The sequence below is a fragment of the Gobio gobio genome, assembly GCF_949357685.1.
Source record: "Gobio gobio genome assembly, chromosome: 16".
Lineage (NCBI taxonomy): Eukaryota > Metazoa > Chordata > Actinopteri > Cypriniformes > Gobionidae > Gobio > Gobio gobio.
Window position 1 is genome coordinate 22805252 of NC_137109.1, and position 20100 is coordinate 22825351.

The following is a 20100-nucleotide window of genomic DNA, read 5'->3' on the forward strand; positions in this document are numbered from 1 at the left end:
GGAACCATATTTGCATACGGTCAGACAGGCACAGGGAAAACGTTCACCATGGAGGGTGTCAGGGCAGTGCCTGAACTCAGAGGCATCATTCCGAATTCATTTGCTCATGTATTTGGCCACATTGCAAAAGCAGAAGGAGACACCAGGTGAGAACGGGGATTCTCATGATTTGTCATGTTGATTATGATCTATCTTCTAACGTTATCAAAGATTTGATGACGTGTGTTACCTGACCACAGGTTTCTGGTAAGAGTTTCCTATTTGGAAATCTACAATGAGGAGGTGAGAGATCTGTTAGGAAAGGACCAGTTGCAGAGGCTGGAGGTGAGACATCAGCATATATGAAAGTTGAGAGGTTGAGATGACAGTGTTTTGTCAGTCCTGATTCTGGGGGTCCCCCAGCACTGCACTTATAGGTGTGTCATTAATCTGACACTCCAAATATAGGTCATGAAGCACTCGACTAATGCTTACATCCGCATGAAATCTGCCCCCACACAATTCTACAGAAAACGGCACACATTTCCACTGAATTTAAATACATCAAACAGAAGAATTACTTTAATAGTTATGATTACACACTCTGTGCTGGTTTGTTTGTTAAATAATTTTCGATATTTTTATTTAATTTGATAATGATTTCAGCTACACATTGGAATGTACTGTCATACTTTCATCTCTGTTAACACATTTGACCATATTTACCATAATTAATACAGTCTAGTTCTGCAGATTTTTCTTCACAATTAGTGGCAACAAACACTGGCTTATATAAATAACTACATACACTACCATTCAAAAGTTTGGGGTCGTAAGATTTTGAATGTTTTTGAAATTAGCCTTATTTAAAATTTTATGTTCACCAAGGCTGCATTTATTTGACATTTATGTATTTATGGGCCCTATCATACAACTGGCACAATGCGGCGCCAAATGTTTTTTGCTAGTTTCATTGTAACACAGTTATCATTTTCACGTCCTGCGCCACATTGTTTAAATAGCAAATGCATTTGCGCCCAAATGTCCACCCATGGGCGTGCTGGTCTGAAAACGAGGTGTGTTCAGGTGCATTGTTGGCGCGTTGCGATTTTGAGGCAACTGAAAACAAATGCGCGATTGACCAACAAAAACCTGGTCTAAAGTCAATAGCGCAGTATTTTTTGTTATTTAAAGGGCCTGTTATTAATAAGCACCTATAAGTGGGTGCACAACGCTTGACACTCTGCTTATTACACACACAGGGATGCAGCAGCACACAAACATTTTTAAATATTAAAAATAATAAATAATTAATAAAAAATGCCTACATGTCATAATGGATAGTCATTGCATGTATCAGAATTAACTATTTGCAGTAATGACGAATTAAATTGGCTACATTTTTAACCAGTCATTGCAATACACACATAACTGACTTGTCAGGTAGAGGGTGTCTATATTCCCACATGTAAATAGCGGATCCGCCATGGTGCAAGCGCAACTGGCTTTTAAAGGGAATGGGAGAGATGAGACTCTGATTGGTTTATTGCATGTTATGCCCAAAACACACTTAATCATTAAGAGAATAGGTACAACCCTTTTAGACCACGCGCCGGGCACACTGACCATTTTTCCCGTCGTTAAACTAGCAAAAGTGGATTCGTACACACCCTAAGTGCACTTGTGCCGTGCGGTTTAGACCATGTGCTTAGATCGTTAAAATAGGGCCCTTCTTATTATCAATGTTGAGAATTTTCTTTTTGTGGAAACTATTAAATTTTTTCATGATTTTGGGATTTAATTGAAAGTTCGAATGATACATCATTTATTTAAAAAATGTAATGTTGATATTTCAAATCACCAAAATTAACATGCCCCTATATTGATAGCTCTGCCCCACACATACGTACGTAACCCAAGCAACGACTATGGCGGGTCGAATGTTCAGTGAGAAAGTCATGTCTTGCATCCCAAAAACACAAACACAGTTCTCATGAACAACTCGATAGCACGAGCACGACAGACCAACTAACAAACATATTACAATTATGACAGGATTAGAGGGTTATATCGATCACGAAAAGAGGAACCAAAGGAAACCCATATATATTAGGAGTTTATTGTCTTACTTATCGGACACATTGCGAGCTGACGCTTGAAACAGACAGTGGTTTAACGTTATAGGATGTGGAAATGAATGGGTCTTTCTCATCGCTGAAATGAACGACGATACGATTGCAAATGGACAAACAAGCGAACATGACACATGAGCATATTCAAGCAAAAGCCAGCATATATTAGTTCTGTGAAACAAAACAAAACCAATGTTACTTCCCAATGTTGAGAAGAAATAGAGCAACCTCGGCGTCCGATTGCAGGCCTTATGTGGCGTTCACACCGGACGCGATTCGCGCAAATAATTCACGCTAATCGCGCGAAGGTGGACGCGTGTACATTTTGAGTTTACTCGTGCGAATCGCGCGTGACATTCACTGCACAACAGACGCAAATTCACGTCATGGGCTGGGCTTCCGCCAGCAACTCGTCTCGTTGAGAAATGGCTGACATGGGCTGTGTTTACATGTCTTTTTTTTGTTAAAATCTACTGTTAATGTGTGATAAAACGTAGTTTTAAGACTTTTTCAGTCGATAATGTTGTTGTTTAAAGCTCAAATCTGTGGTTTATTTATATAAACAGTGCCTATTTGAACATTTTATCTGCCGTGTTTGGAGTTGTGAGCTCCAGCAGACAGCGGCGCTCAGGGCACGTCAAAGCCGGCGAGGGCAACCTTTCCTCGGCCAGTCCTTCTGCCGTCTGCCGCTAGCTCTGATGTCTCTGTGGTGTGTCTCGAGCTATAATTCATCTTGTAACGGCCGATATTTGGTCTCATGGATCTATAATTTGTTCCCTGGCAAATCGTTTAGGCTGAGGGCAAAGATAAGTTTCATTACTTTATATTTTTAGGCTATATTAGTCAGTTAAGCTCAATTCGCGCGTTCAAAACGCTCAATTCGCGTCCTTCGCGCCGCCTCAATTGCGCAAATCTCGCCGCCTCAATCGCGCGAATCTCGCCGCCTCAATCGCGCGAATCACGCCGCAGAATGCCATTTCGCGTCTCTGCATTGACTTAACATGTAAATCACTTGCGCGAATCTCGTCCGGTGTGAACGCACCATTAGCACTCCTTGAGTTCTCTCCAGCGCTGGAAAGCTGATACTTCTTGCCTGACTGTAAGCCTTCTTTTGTTCCTTAGACATTTTCCACATGTTTTTTTATCTGCCATCTCTCTCTTTCTGTCGTCGATCGGCTAATGTCCGTCCTGTGTCGTGTATTTTGAAAATGACATGCACTGAGCGCTCTCTTTTCCCCATCATTAGTTGACACGCCTTACTGCTGATTGGCTACAAGTTTGTTTTGGTCCACGGCCTGAGACACTTTACTAAAGCAGTTTTGAAATGACACTTACCCCACTTTAATCTTTTGTAACATTCTAAATGTCTTTACTGTGACTTTTGATCAATTTAATGCATTCTTGATGATTGAATATATTAATTTTTTTCAATTTTTTTTTTAAAAAAACAGACCCCAAACTTTTGAATGGTAGTGTAACCTTATGAATATAAGCCTCGTCGTTTTTGAGGAAGTCTGACTTCTAACTACAATTGTCATTAAAATTTGGCAATTTGTTGTGCAACTTAAATTCAGAATTGTGAAGGCCAGAATAATAATGCTAAACTCAAAATACAGGTCAAGGAGAGGCCTGATGTAGGAGTTTATATCAAGGATCTTTCTGGATATGTGGTAAACAATGCTGACGATATGGACCGGATTATGACCCTTGGACACAAAAACCGTGAGTATATTTGAATTATTTTATTAAATAAATGAAGCATACTAACTTGTTTTGAGAAAGTAAAGTAATATTTAGAGTTACATCAGGAAAGTCTTTAAAATAGACCTTAAATATGGGTATCAATATGTAATATTTATGTGGGCATGTTTTGCCATGAGCATGGATGACTGCTTTGTTTCTTTATTTGTTGCAAAAAATTATTTGAGTAATTCATTATAATCTATGTTTGGGGTAACGCATTACAAGTAATGTGAGTTATGTAATCAGATTACGTAAGTAACTAATAAAGTAACACATTACTTTTACATTTACAACAAAATATCTGAGTTACTTTTTCAAACAAGTACACAAGTTACTTCGTTTTCCCATTTATTGACCTTGAGCTTTCCTGTCCTTGTATTGAGAGAAATCAGGAGTAACTGCAGAGGCGTTGTGTGCTCTGTGTAAACATGTTATTGTAGTTCTAGACTAAATGTGTGCATGCTTTTACTTGCACAAAATTCAGACTCAGTATTCCTTAAAAAAAATATTAAAACAGTGAAATGCAAACTGAATATTACGCAAACTAATTAAGTGTTATATAATACCAATATACTTTATGTATTTAATCTCACTTGATGAACCAATGACTTTGCTGCTGACCTTCAATGATCCAATTTAGAGGTCAATCGATAGTGGATTTTAACCCCTAGAAGTCTGAGCTGTTTTGGGGCTGTTTTTGAGAGAATAACGTTTATGCGTGGTTTTTGAAAAACTAAATTTGTTTTTTTTTAAATTAAGGCCTCAAAACACACAATATATACCGTAAAACTTCAAATAATAGCCGAGTCCAAAATAAAGACGCCTGTCTCTTTTAAACGCCTGGTGCGACGACAGGTTTGGGTAAATAAAGGCCGGTCTCTAATAGACGCCGGGTCTGTTTTTTAGTATCGGGCCGTATTTGATCTTCTCAAACCCGTCAGATCGTCTGTTCTATGTTTTGATTATATTTCACGTGACAGACGGAACCGTTCATGAACGACTCATCACTATGGCAGCATAACAAAGAGGTTAACGAACTTTCAGTCTTCAGTTTTTCTTAATTCTCTCAATACCACCATGGAGAAAAGTATAATTTGACATGTAAGCTGACAGTTGTCAAATTTCAAGCGTGGGTAAAGCTGGATACGGAGCGGCTGAAAAATTCCTTTAATGCTTGCGCGCAGACGTGCGCGTGTGTTTGTGTGTGCGAGGGAGAAGGAGGAGATATATTTCATTAGCTTCGGGATGTTATCCTTAGGTATGTGGCCTGACAGTAGCTTCTGATGGAAGCGGGGGGGACGTCGCCATTTTCGCAGGGGATTAACGTTATAAACGTTTCTTCCTTTCGTTTGCTTATAATTAAGTCTATTATAACTATTCACATCCTTTACTGTGGTAAAGTACAATAAAAAACTGTGGGACGAATACCTTTTTACTTAAAACTTTATTTAACACAGTTTGTTCTTGTTATTAAACTTGGTAATGCGCGTCAAGTTTGGTTTATTTGAATAGCGCATTTCACACACACACACACACACCGGTGATTTTAGTTTCGTTTTCTCTGGCTGTGAATAATCAAACATTGCCTAAATGTCTTGACCTTGTGGAAGATAAAATCCGCTCTTCAGACCCTTTACAAGTGTTGCCTTGCAACATCAGGAGAAAACACGAAGATATATTTGAAAGGTGTCTATCCAGCTTTTGTCCCATTCCTCTCAAAGCGCAGAGTACGTCTTTGCGGGGAAATAGTATGAATCAAATATTTTTCTAACTAATATTTAATTTTCTTATATTCTTTAGGTAACCATTATTTACTGAAAATCGTTTAAATGTTGAATAGGCTGTGTTGTTTCACTGACGGAAGTGCTAAAATAAACACGCATGCTTATGGATGTTTCAGCCTCAAATGATTTCAAAATGTAGGCTATACATATATCTGGCATAGACTACAGTATTTAAAATAGCATATATGCATTAGTTACATTCTCAAATTAATTTACAGAGCAATCCCTGCTAAGTTTTTAGTTTAACTATAACTATAGAAGAGGATTAGTGTGCGTCGCACGCACAACAGACTCGCAACGGGGGCATGGCATCACGATGATATCGTCCATCGGCACAACCCTAATTTCTTACATTAAATGATTTGTTAAACACATTCGAATGAATTATAAATAAAACGTAATATGTGGTAACCTCCTACCGTCATGCTTGAACATCTCAACACTAAATTAAAGGCCTGTCTCTTATAGACGCCTGTTTCAAATACAAGCCGGTGCAGTTCGGTGATGTGGGTAAATAGAAGCCCGGGCTATTATTTGAAGTTTTACGGTATGTGTCCACAAGACTTTTGACTAATGGTTGTTGTTGCCTAGAGTTTTTGATTCAAACTGATGTGAGAATCGTTGAGCCTACTTTACGTTGAGCCACATAAAACAATATATTAATTTACATATTGTAAGACACTTTTTCTTTATAAAGGCAGTATGCGAGGAGGCGTGAACGATAATGAATAATGCTGGGTATCACACCTGAGATAATAAAATAATGCATAATGGGCCGCATAAAGACCTGCATAATGAATGTGCTTCAGGTATGTGACTGAGAGGGAGCTAAGCAACAGGACAATATATATATATACACACACACACACACACACACACACACACACACACACACACACACACACACACACACACACACACACACACACACACACACACACACACACACACACACACACACACACACACACACACACACACACACACACACACACACACACACACACACACACACACACACACACACATACATACACATACATATATATATATTAGTGGTGGGCATAGATTAATTTTTTTTATCTAGATTAATCTCACTGTAATCATGGAATTAAAACTCACCAAGATGGGCATTGAGACATTTTTGAGTGTATTTGACCATTAATAAACTGGAAAAAGGAGCTAATTTTTGCACCTGTATGTCAGAGGCGGCTTTATTGCGGTATGTGTGTGTGCGCGCTTCAGATGCGAGCGCGAAATCTGCGGGAATTAGTAGAATTAACGTTATGTGCAACCCTGTGCGAAATTCAGACCGGTCACACCAATACTAACACGCTAAAGAAAAATCCAGCAGAACACCCGTTCGCCATGTTCAGAGGGTTAACCGGACTGCATGAGAGGAGGCGGGTGCGTGTCAACTCGCTGTCGGTCGGATAGGAGAGCGCAGCTGATATTGATACTGTAGAAAATGAGTATCATATCGTTTCAGATATTTCAGTATTGATACATAGTGAAATATGGGTATTTTTGACAACGCTAGTAGGCATCAGTGATGCGCGGGTCAATGTATAAACAACCCGCACCCGACCGACGTTTTCAACTAACCCGCCCGCAACTCGGACCGCAAAAAAAAAAGAAGAAAATATTGTACCCGACCCGCTTCCTGACCCGCATTTTTTAAAAGTAGTAAATGCTCATCGTAGCTCATTGGGCCATTGAGAAAATGTTTCAGGCCCTGACGTGGTGCGCTCAGAGGTGCAGCGGCGAGAGCAGGAAGTTCTTGAGGCGGCCCATCAATTTCCATTTCAGCTCCAGATGCATATTATTGATGAACGCGATGTTTATGTTTCGACCCGGCTTGAAGAATTCATCAGCCCACATTTGGAAAACATTTGGAAAAGTGTGAAAGCCCTTAGGAGCGCAAACTGTTATTTTTCTGAATGCTGTATGATATAGCCTAGTGTTATGTAATACAGGCTTGATTTATTCATTTATTTCGTTTAATTTTCTTAACAATTAAGATGCTGCATGTGTTTATCCAGTCTAATCGAAGTGTGCGTCTCTCCCCCGACTTTCCCAACAAAAATCCCGCCCCCTCTCAGAAAATACATAAAACTGACTTTAAATGCGTTTAAAAGTAGCCTATTAAAATGGTACAATGGCATTGCTCAGTTCAACGTTTTGGGAAATCGGGCATTTTGTCCCGCGTCAGCATTTATTCAAAAGTTAATAACGCTCAACATTCAAAAGGTAAATAAGGATTTATTGACGATCCGACCGACCGTGACCCGAATATCATTAAAAATATTTTTGGATGACTCGTAACCGCGGGTAACCGCGGGTGGCCGCGGGCACCCGCTCATTTTGGATCAACCCGCGCATCACTGGTAGGCATACACACAGGTTCGTTCTCTCGCCCCCTACAGTGCAATTCGGCTAGGTATACATCCGCGCTAGAAAATCAAGGTGAAAGTCATCATAGCTTGCGAAGTATAGACCCAGCTCCCAACACAACTTTGAGAATAGATTAACAGCAATATTTTTTTTATCGCCCGATAAGAGTCTCACGTTAACACAGCACGTTTACGCCGATAACGGCCCGTCACTTATATATATAATAATGATCAAAAGATTTGACTACACTGCAAAAAAACTGCTCTTCTTATTTAGTTTTTTTTTTTTCTTGTTTCCAGTCCAAAAATCTGAAAATTCTTAAATCAAGATTCATTTACTAGATGAGTACAATTTTCTTGGGGAAAAATCTAAATGCTTAAAGAGGTGATCAACTTTCCCTTGTGCTTTTGATATATAAAAGGTCATGGTAATATAAGAATATCCTGTAAGTTTCAGAGCTGAAAACGTCCTTGTTAGTCAAAAAAAGCTTTTATTGACACCAGGCCCAGCAAACTTTCTTCTTCTGCATCTTACTCTTCAGCAATCCAGAACGGCAGCACAGCTAAGGTTTATTTGAGCTGCGCCCTCTACAGTACAGGCTTGAATTTGCATTTCCTTCAGCCTGAGGCTTTTTCATTTCACCTGTGGCATAAAAGGGCCTTTGCATTTGCCCAAAATGTTACTTTTCTTTTGTTTGTTTTTTAACAAAGAAACAAACAACCAAGCCCAGCCCAGGTGAGAAAAAGTTACGCAAAAGTAATGTAACACATAAAAAGTAACACAATTAGTAACGCAATATTGTAACCAGGGCTCTGAACCGGTTCAAGGAACGAAAACGAAAACCGGAAACGAACAAAATTTTAAGAGGAACAAAAACGAAAACGAAATCAAAATCAATTTGAATCGTTCTGAACAGAAACGTTAATTTGAAATGACCATTAACCGGTTAATAACGTTATTTTATCGTTCTTTTAATATTTTAATTTGGCAGTGACCAATCATGAATTGAGTAGTACAGCATGTGACGTTGACGGATCAAGCGTGAGTGAAATGCCCGCGCACCAGTCATCTATGAATCTACCGGTACGCAAGTCAGTGTAGAGCGTGCATTTTCATGCCTCAAGTACATTTCTTTCCCCGCTGAGGTCTACAATGAATGTGCAGGTATTGGAGGACATTCTTTTCGAACGTTTAAATAAGCAGTACGGACTTTAAGCTCAAATAGACTGATTTAGGCTAGTTTATGGATTCCGTTTAAGCCTATCCAAGTAACGTTAGGCTACTAGCATCTATCAAACATTTTTCCTATAGTCTTTCAGATTGCCAATACAGGACAGGTCAATGTTTTCTATATAGACGGTTGATGCTTCGTATTAAATGGTATGTTATATTGCATTAAATGATCAAGCTTTATTAGCTGACTGAATTTGATTATGTGATGCAAGGATGTGTTGCGCAGTGTTTGCTTTGAAATTACCAGTTGACGGTGCATTAAAAGAGCAATGGTTATCCAGTTTATTTATTCTTTATTCATGCAATTTTTAAAACAAGTCGTGTTGAAAAAAAGTTATGTACAAAGAATGTTATCACTCTTCTGAAAAGAATTAGGCATAAGAGGCCACTTTCGATTGTCTAACGCTCCATTAAAACAGGTCCGCTGTTGATGCTTTGTAATTAATGCATGTATTTCTGTTGTGGTTTTAAAAATGTTATGAAATAAATATTCAAGTTTAATTACCATGCGTTATATTATTATTGAGTGAAAAATAAGTCTATTTATACATATTTGTTTAAAGTATAGGCTAAATTAAAATAACGTTATTAACCGTATTTTTTCAAATCAAACCGTTTTCGGAACAGTAATGTTTATTGAGGAACGCAAAAACGGAAACGCTATAATATCGATTCTGCTCGGAGTGAACCGATTGATATTTTTTTCCGTTTTTAAGCCCTGATTGTAACATTACTTTTAAAAGTACCCCAACACTGATTATAATAGTAATGTAGAGAAATGTGATGACCATTGTGAGAATATTAGAGCGAGGGTCAACATTACTTGACATTGGGCTCTTTGTTTTCTAGACCGGATGATAACCAAAATTTTTGTTTTTTGTCCTTTTCCAGGTTCTGTTGGTGCTACTAATATGAACGAGCACAGTTCTCGCTCTCATGCCATCTTCACCATAACTATCGAGTGCAGTGAGAAAGGTGTAGATGGAAATCAACATGTGCGCATGGGCAAGCTACACCTGGTCGACCTTGCGGTAAGCGGCCCACGTCATGTGAATTAACTTAACAGTGTTTTTGGTTTCCTTTCCGCTACTGAATTGTTTTGTTGCTCAGGGGTCTGAAAGACAAGGAAAAACAGGTGCCACAGGTCAACGTCTTAAAGAGGCCACAAAAATCAACCTGTCCCTGTCCACCCTGGGAAATGTTATCTCTGCACTAGTGGATGGGAAAAGCACCCACGTGCCCTACAGGAACTCAAAACTCACCCGACTGTTACAGGACTCTCTAGGAGGAAACTCCAAAACCATGATGGTACGACAGTAATGAGCTTTTGCAGATTTCAGTCAAAGAACTGCAGACAGTATAATTCTGTTTTAATGATCTGTTACTTTGCAGTGTGCAAACATCGGCCCAGCAGATTACAACTACGATGAGACCATCAGTACTCTCCGTTATGCTAACCGTGCCAAAAATATCAAGAATAAGGCCAGAATTAACGAGGATCCCAAGGATGCACTGTTGCGGCAATTTCAGAAGGAAATTGAAGAGCTCAAGAAAAAATTGGAAGAAGGTACCACACATCAGTTTGATCTATGTAATGTCTTTACGTCAGGGTTGGTCTTCACGATGTGACTCATTTGCTCTGGGGTCCGTTCTTCGTACCTCACTAAATCAGTTAGCTGGATTTGATTGTTGACGATTTGGCATTGACAATCTTGGATTGTTTGGTTCTTTGAAGCTCATCCTGGACTTGCTGTCTTAGCAACAGGTCCGTAAACTTAAACCTGCTCGGGAGCAGGCTTATTTCATGTAAACAGGATTAGATTTCATCTTGAGGTGATACTTAAAAGCTGTCCCAGCCACTGCTACTTTATTACAAGAGTTCCTTACTGAACCAGGGGCAATAACAATTTAAAATGTATTTGAAAATAATATTGTTATGTTGTGTATAATACTATAGACAAAGCCACTTGATTGAAAGATTTATTTTTGATGGAATAATTACTTTATAATGTTATTGTCTTGCACACATGCTTTACAGTTACTCTGAGCCATGCATTCATTTGAACAGTGACATATTATGGGAGTGGCTTGATGCGGCACAGGAGACGTAGAGAAATTGATCTTGACCCTTAAGAAACTTTAATGCTGTCACATAACAAATCTACTTCAAATTGAATTAAAAACGAAATTAATTGCTAATTACAAAAACTGTAAAGGGTGTACAAATACTATAAAATCGTGAATATAAATAATTGTGAATCATGTTGAAAAAAATTAATGCACATTTCATTTATCTATTATAACTTTTATGTTGGTTTGGTCATTTGGCTGTTTCCTTATAAAGGTCCAGAAATTCATGTTTAAAAAAATACATATATATATATGTCAAGTTTTTTGCCCGGTGGCTTTTTTAATTATATGATGTCATTACGTTGCTGTCATGCCGCCAGCCAATCACTGCATTGCTGATCGTAGTTTCGAGTATCGATACATCTGCCCTCTTCAGGGAACACACAAACGCGCAGTAATCTTTGATAACTTAATCCAGATATTTTAATCCAATACGCAAATTCTTTTGAAGAACCAAATTAGCCAGAGATCAGTTATCACGATTAAAAGATCTGGGATCTGTCATATTATCTCAGATGTATTAAGCGAGGTACGAAGAACAGACCCCTGGTCTAAAGCCTAGAGAGCTGCAAAGTTGTCTACATAGGGAGCTACCTTCTAACGGTCACACGTGAGGTGCATTAGACTCGGTTAACTCAGCATTTTGATGATTTATCATATACATTTTGGTTCTGTTCGAAAGACTGGGATCTGCAAGATTTTTGTATCTTGTGCTTACTCAGGCTCCAATTATTTGATCAACAACACGCATTCCTGTGATGCAAAGCTGAATTTTCAGCATCCTTACTTCACAGTCTTCAGTGTCACATGATCCTTCAGAAATCATTCTAATATGATGATGTGCTGCTCAAGAAACATTTAATGTTATTATCAATATTAAAAACAGTTGTGCTGCTCAGAAATCTTTTTTAGCAAATGTCTTAACTGTCATGTTTGATCATTTTAATGTTTTCTGCACTATTTCCCCTAAATTAATATAAAGAAGAGTGATATCAACTTTCATAAAACATGCTTTTGCTTTAGACCAAAAAGATGGTATTTTGAAAGACAGCATAATTGTTTGCTTTCTTTGATAAGTGCATCTATGATGATCCATGAAGTCAGAGTCGCTTTAGGGTTTGGTACAGAGCCAGAGTATTTATACATGTTCAGTGCTGATAAAGCCACAGTGATACAGTATTATGCTACTACTGTTCAGGTGAGGAGATCTCTGGCTCTGATGGCAGTGGATCAGATGACATGGATGAGGGTGAAGATGAAGGTGGTGATGGAGGAGAGAGACGCAGGAAACGAAGAGGTATGAATTTCCCCTTTTCTTTTCCTTTTAATTACTTGACAGCGTTCGTCACAGAGGTCTCTTAGAAAGATGATGCAATCCGTGGTTTTGTCTTTTTACCACAAGTATTGCCTTACAAAATCATTTTCATAGTCTGCAGAAGACATGTCAAGGTCGTTCTGTGTTGGTTTTTTCTTTGACCTCATTAGATATTTTTGCTTTATGGCGTTAAACTTTCATTCAAGTTTTAATTTATGTATGTAAACCTTGTGATGCACTACAGTGCACATACCCTGACGTCATCTAGGTTGAAATATCTAGATATCACAATGTATCTGAAGGAAGAAACAATGTGGTTTTGGTTTGCTTGTCTAGACTATCAGATCAAGCAAATCTACTTTCATTGTGCGTCATGAGTGCAAACAGTTAATGCCTGGCAATGACTCTGCACTGACTGTGTGCCCACATGCAGTCTGGGACCACTAGTGAAAATGCAGATGAATGCAATTTTTGTTATTATAAAATAATATTATCAGCCTCAGTTTGAGTGAAAAGCTGGATTTAAAAATAAACATGAATTTCAGGATGTCTTTGGTGTTTGGTCTGAACAAGGTAAACCTGTGATCCTGTTCTTCAGCAAGATTTGACAATCATCCAAAGAGCACCTTAGCAGCACATGGATACCGCGAGTCATTCCCACCTTTTGTGCTTCTTTAATCACTTCTCCCAAATGCACACTCCCTCTTGCACCCTGACATCAGCACACTCCAATGCTCAATTGAATGTACACTACTATTCAAACTGCATCCATTTGATCAAAATTATTTTGAAATAATATAATAATTTAAAATAACTGTTTTCTATTGTAATATATTCTGAAATGTAATTTATTCCTGTGATGATAAAGCTGAATTTTCAGCATCATCATTACTCCCGTCTTCAGTGTCACATGATCCTTCAGAAATCATTCTAATATGATGATTTGCTGCTCAAGGAACATTTATTATTATTATCAATGTTGAAAACAGTTGTGCTTCTTAATATGTTTCTGAAAACCATGACGCATATTTCAGGATTCTTTGATGAATAGAAAGTTCAAAATAATTGATTTAACAAAACATTATAAATGTCTTTACTGGCACGTTTGATCGACTGAATGCATCCCTGCTGAATGAAAGTATTATTTTCTATCCAAACTTTTGCACAGTAGTGTGCATAACTGTATCCAAAACCTCAGATAGCACACGCTGTGCAATGCATATTACAAGTTAAAAAACTTAAATTAATCTTGATTGCTCAGGCTCCAATGTGGCACCCGCTGCTAATCATAAAATCTATCTACCCAGCTTCTAATAACTTTTAATAAATGATATGAATTTAATTATTCATCAGTCAAGCCTTTATTTTAATTACCAGTTGCGTAATAAATTGAATCAGCAGGTAGCAGCAGAACTCAGTGATACAGCAGAAGCTGAAAATAGGACACTACATTTCTACCAACAGGAAGTCTATAAATGGTTCTCAGGCGTCACCTTTCTCACTTTAACTCTCATCTAATCACTTCATGTTTATCGTCTTCCTTTCTGTTGCACCCCACAGCTTTTCTGCCTTAGTCACTGATGTGTCATTTCACACTGACCAAATTGCAGATATGTTTCCCCCTTAAAAGACATTTAGATGATGGTATGATATGTGCTTGTGCCTTTTCTCTTCTTGCGCAGTGTGCTTGGTGTCATGATCTCTTTACCAGCCCAACCTCCCATCACCTTCAAACTCTAGAAATGTGCTGTGTTTTACTGTCCCACACCTTAGATGGTCAGACGGAACAAAAACTTTGCCAAGTCTTCAACTTAAGTGTGTGAAATGTAATTCAATTATCATTAGTGGATGTCACTACTTTACCATAGACACATTATGCAAACTCTGATCTCCAAAGCTCATTAGTTCTCATCTTTGCATTCTTAAAGCTTCTTGCTGACCATCAAAAATGAAATGTATGAAATCTGCCACGTTTGGTTGGGTTTTAATTTAAATTCATTTAAAATGGGAAGTGTTTGAGAAACATTAAGGAAGGTGAGATTGTTCAGATGACTTAAGATGGTTAACAGGCAAATGCTAAGCTCTGTTTTAACGTAGGGTTTCCCAAACTGGGGTTTTCTGAATTGATTAAAAAGCTAAGAATGAATTAAATCATAAAATTAAAGCAAATGAAAAATAAATAAATATATAAAAGTATAGTTACAATTTAATGTAAAATATTTATTTTAAATAATAAATCAAAAATATTTATTTGTTCACCTGTGCACCATTTAACAAAATCAGAGAATGTCCAAATGTTTTGGTAAATTGTTTAAATATTTACTTAATATCTCGGGTAGTGGTGAGCGATATGACCAAAATCTTATATCACGATATATAAGTAATTTTATTTCATGATAACGAAATACAGTGGGGAAAATAATTATTTGATCCCCTGCTGATTTTGCAAGTTTGCCCACTTACAAAAAATGAAGGGTTTATACTTTGTATTGTAGGTTTATTTTAATGGACAGAGACAGAATATCAATAAAAAAATCCAGAAAAAAACACCTTATATAAAGGTTATAAATTGATTTGCATTAATAATGACCGCAGGTAAATTTGGATGCTGTCATTTTAAGACCGACTGCATGGATCCATTATACTTGTGCATTGTTCTTTCTCAATTTCTCAGTTCTTTCTCAACTGTTTACATTAAGACCTAAATGACTGTTTACTTGCAAATACATGTCACTTTGACACATAGGTATGTGTATTTACAGGGTTCCCGCGGGGTCTTAAAAAGTCTAAAATTTCACAATCAAAAGTTTAGGCCTTAAAAAGTCTTAAATTCACTGAATTATTGAGTTCTAGGTCTTAATTCATTTTAAACAGGTCTTAATTTTCCTACGTCCATGTAACACTACCTCTATTGCTCATTGAAATGCTCCCGCAGCACTTTAGTGTGTGTGTGTGTGTGTGTGTGTGTGTGTGTGTGTGTGTGTGTGTGTGTGTGTGTGTGTGTTTATTCCGGCCGGGGTGTTGTAGTTCTTTGTTTCGCTAGTCCATTTATATAGTTCGCTGTATTACAACTACAAATGAGACCAACATGCATCTTATATTGCAGCCAATCAGCTACTGTGTTATCTCTTTCGAATTGTACCACACACATCAAACGGATTTTATTCTTCAGCTAAAAGTTCTCCAGTTCCGTGATCGTGAAAGCGAAGACGAATCTTTTTTCACCTGCCATCTCGCATAATGACCAAATAAAAGTATGATATGCCTGATAGCACTAAAAAAAGAGTTAATAAACTGCAAACTTAATTTGTTACTGACCGATGTCGGACTGACCGATGTCGGACTGACTGTGGATTCTGTGCACGCGTTTGCCACCCTGTCAGCTCTCGCGTGAATGTATTCTATTTATAGACTTATTGCCCCTGAATGATTAAATACACACATTACACACAAATACACACCCTTTACTTGATTACTTTGAGAACTTTTTACCTATAATAAGCAATTGCTTATTGATGTGGGTTACTTGTAAGATTTTGGTCATATTCCCCCCTTTAAACGATCATGTTATTAAAGCTAGATAGCACACCACTGGACCTTTTATTGTCATGTGTGACTATTGTGCATCTAACATAATAATATGGTAAACGTGGCATCCTAATTATGAAAAAAAACATGCACCACCACAAAATCAGTAAAAAAAATAATAATTATATATATAATATAATATAATATAATATAATATAATATAATATAATATAATATAATATAATATAATATAATATATTTATATACAGTGAGTAAAATAAGTATTTGAACACCCTGCTATTTTGCAAGTTCTCCCACTTAGAAATCATGGAGGGGTCTGAAATTGTTATCATAGGTGCATGTCCACTGTGAGAGACATAATCAAAAAAAAAACCAGAAATCACAATGTATGATTTTTTTAAACTATTTATTTGTATGATACAGCTGCAAATCTACACCTGAGAAAATCAATGTTAATATTTGGTACAGTAGCCTTTGTTTGCAATTACAGAGGTCAAACTTTAACTGTAGTTTTTCACCAGGTTTGCACACACTGCAGGAGGGATTTTGGCCCACTCCTCCACACAGATCTTCTCTAGATCAGTCAGGTTTCTGGCCTGTTGCTGAGAAACACAGAGTTTAAGCTCCCTCCAAAGATTCTCTATTGGGTTTAGGTCTGGAGACTGGCTAGACCACGCCAGAACCTTGATATGCTTCTTACAGAGCCACTCCTTGGTTAATCTGGCTGTGTGCTTCGGGTCATTGTCATGTTGGAAGACCCAGCCTCGACCCATCTTCAATGCTCTAACTGAGGGAAGGAGGTTGTTCCCCAAAATCTCGCAATACATGACCCCGGTCATCCTCTGCTTAATACAGTGCAGTCGCCCTGTCCCATGTGCAGAAAAACACCCCCAAAGCATGATGCTACCACCCCCATGCTTCACAGTAGGGATGGTGTTCTTGGGATGGTACTCATCTTTCTTCTTCCTCCAAACACGTTTAGTGGAATTATGACCAAAAAGTTCTATTTTGGTCTCATCTGACCACATGACTTTCTCCCATGACTCCTCTGGATCATCCAAATGGTCATTGGCAAACTTAAGATGGGCCTGGACATGTGCTGGTTTAAGCAGGGGAACCTTCCGTGCCATGCATGATTTCAAACCATGACGTCTTAGTGTATTACCAACAGTAACCTTGGAAACGGTGGTCCCAGCTCTTTTCAAGTCATTGACCAGCTCCTCCCGTGTAGTTCTTGGCTGATTTCTCACCGTTCTTAGGATCATTGAGACCCCACGAGGTGAGATCTTGCATGGAGCCCCAGTCCGAGGGAGATGGACAGTCATGTTTAGCTTCTTCCATTTTCTAGTGATTGCTCCAACAGTGGACCTTTTTTCACCAAGCGGCTTGGCAATTTCCCCATAGCCCTTTCCAGCCTTGTGGAGGTGTACAATTTTGTCTCTAGTGTCTTTGGACAGCTCTTTGGTCTTGGCCATGTTAGTAGTTGGATTCTTACTGATTTTATGGGGTGGACAGGTGTCTTTATGCAACTAACGACCTTTAACAGGTGAATCTAATTTAGGATAATAAATGGAGTGGAGGTGGACATTTTAAAGGCAGACTAACAGGTCTTTGAGGGTCAGAATTGATAGACAGAATGATAGACAGGTGTTCAAATACTTATTTGCAGCTGTATCATACAAATAAATAGTTAAAAAAATCATAAATTGTGATTTCTGGATTTTTTTTAGATTATGTCTCTCACAGTGGACATGCACCTACGATGACAATTTCAGACCCCTCCATGATTTCTAAGTGGGAGAACTTGCAAAATAGCAGGGTGTTCAAATACTTATTTTCCTCACTGTATATATTCTGGTGGGATTGAGCTATTTGGAAGTGCAAGTTTACTAAAAAATTAATTATTTTGCTTTGCAAGTAATTTTGTGACTCAGCATTTCCTTTGTAAGTTTTTTTTTACAAGTTTAAGTTTTGCATGATATAGGTCTTAAATTTAATTCATAATGGTCTTAAAAAGTTAAAAAAATCTTAAATTTGACTTGGTGAAACCTGCAGAAATCCTGATTTAACTGTTCAAGCCCAGTTAGACAGCAAAAAGCACTCCGTTCAGTTTTCACACGCTCTAGGAGCAGCAGCTTCATGTCGCGCATCTCTGACAACTCTGAGAAACAGTCTCTCTGACTGCTTGTGCATGTACTGAAATGAGTTGCAAACATGACCGCACAGCACAGCAACGTAACATTAGTATAACCACAATCGAGATAATAGTCCAAATAGTCCGATAGTCTACCAGTTAATCATGTCTACCGGTATATCAGCCCCCCTCCAATCTCATGCGGAACTTCAATTAATATTTTCGGTCAAAGGAATTCGGCTGCCAAAAGGTTTGGGAATCCCTTTATTAGCATCTCATTGATTAGTTAAAGACCCTCTGTGCTGTGGTGAAAATCACATTTTTTATGTTGTTAAAGGTCCCATGGCATGGCATTTTTCTATTATTTTAGTGTTTCCTGAGGTGTACTTATATTGTTAGTATGATTTTTACATCATAAAATGTCATAATTTAGAAATAAAAGGCATTTTTTCTATACTGCTGTTTGCCCTGTGGCTGAATGTCCTGTTTCAAGAGGCGTGTCTGCTGTGAGACTTCAGTAAAAACGCCCACTGTTGTGATTGGCTGACATCTTTGCATTTTAAATGAGCGGAGGGGGCGTGGTTTAACGAGGTCTACGACGCACGAGCTGCTGCCAGAGAGACGGATGGACCTGAGTTCACTTCTCATCAGTTCTCTCAGCATGTCTCAGTTCAGTGAACTGTTTTAGTTACAGCATATACTTCAGGTTATTAGTTTATTTCTAGTCGGAGGGGCTGTCACTCATGTCAGAAAGTTAGTAACTTAAGTAAATTATGGATCAGCGCTGACTCGAGACGCGAACCGTTTAGAACGATTCAGTCCGATTTGGTGAACTGGTTCGGTTCACTAAAAGAACCGATTCAAAAGAATGATTCGTTCGCGAACCGGACATCACGGAGACGGAGCGATTGCTAACAAAGTTATTTATAGTAACTACTGAGTTGTGAGAGTGCTGTCTGTCAGCGCGAGTTTATTGTGTTTGTATCTGAGAGTTCTGAATAAACACGAGTCCCAGTCACGCCGAGTCCGTCTTCATCATTATTACCAACTTTGTAACACATGCAATGTACCATTACAGCGAGATGAACGAGTTAGTAAGTGTTGATTAAAGCATTATTTCTAGATATTTTCCAATCAAATGAAAAGCTTCAGTGACGCGCATTGAGTACACAGCGCAAACAAAGACACAACAGCAGTAATCGTCAAGTAATCCAGTTTATTGTGGGGAGAGCTGGCTAGCCTAGTCGGATACCCTCACGCTTACCCCCCTTCTGCTTAATCTCACGCCGCCTATGGTGCCTCCGCTGTGGGCCAGATGCACTACTGGGGTCGGGGATGTTGAAGGCCGAGCTTCGGCGTGAGTGAGGTTTATCTCTAAAGATGTGGCTCTGCCGATGTTGAGCAGAAACTCCCGACTGTATGAACAGATAGACGCGACGAGGATGTAAAAAAACACTGACTCACGAGATAGAAAACACCGTTCTGTCGGGAGAGAGAGAAGCCGCAGTGTGTGCACGAATAATAAATAATTAGCTACACATAAGAAATCACTGATCACAGATCAGAAGGAACTGAAAAAAGACTTCTGTTTTCATTTGTACATCCAAACACTGAGAAACTGCCAGCGTTCACTCGTTCACAAGTAATGATCTCTCGAGCGTTTGCATGGGCGTGCCAGATTCTCTGGGCGGAGGAAAGGGAGGGAAC

At 38.5% G+C, this 20100-nt stretch overlaps 1 protein-coding gene across 1 annotated transcript in view; it reads left to right on the forward strand.

The window, feature by feature from the left end:
- Nucleotides 1-20100, forward strand: part of kif3a (kinesin family member 3A) — a 44945-nt gene that overhangs the window by 12102 nt on the left and 12743 nt on the right. Inside the window, exons 3-9 of the mRNA XM_079839861.1 lie at nt 2-146; nt 240-324; nt 3728-3833; nt 10157-10296; nt 10376-10573; nt 10658-10832; nt 12594-12692. Coding sequence (XP_079695987.1) covers nt 2-146; nt 240-324; nt 3728-3833; nt 10157-10296; nt 10376-10573; nt 10658-10832; nt 12594-12692 — 948 coding nt within the window. The remainder of the gene's footprint in view (nt 1; nt 147-239; nt 325-3727; nt 3834-10156; nt 10297-10375; nt 10574-10657; nt 10833-12593; nt 12693-20100) is intronic.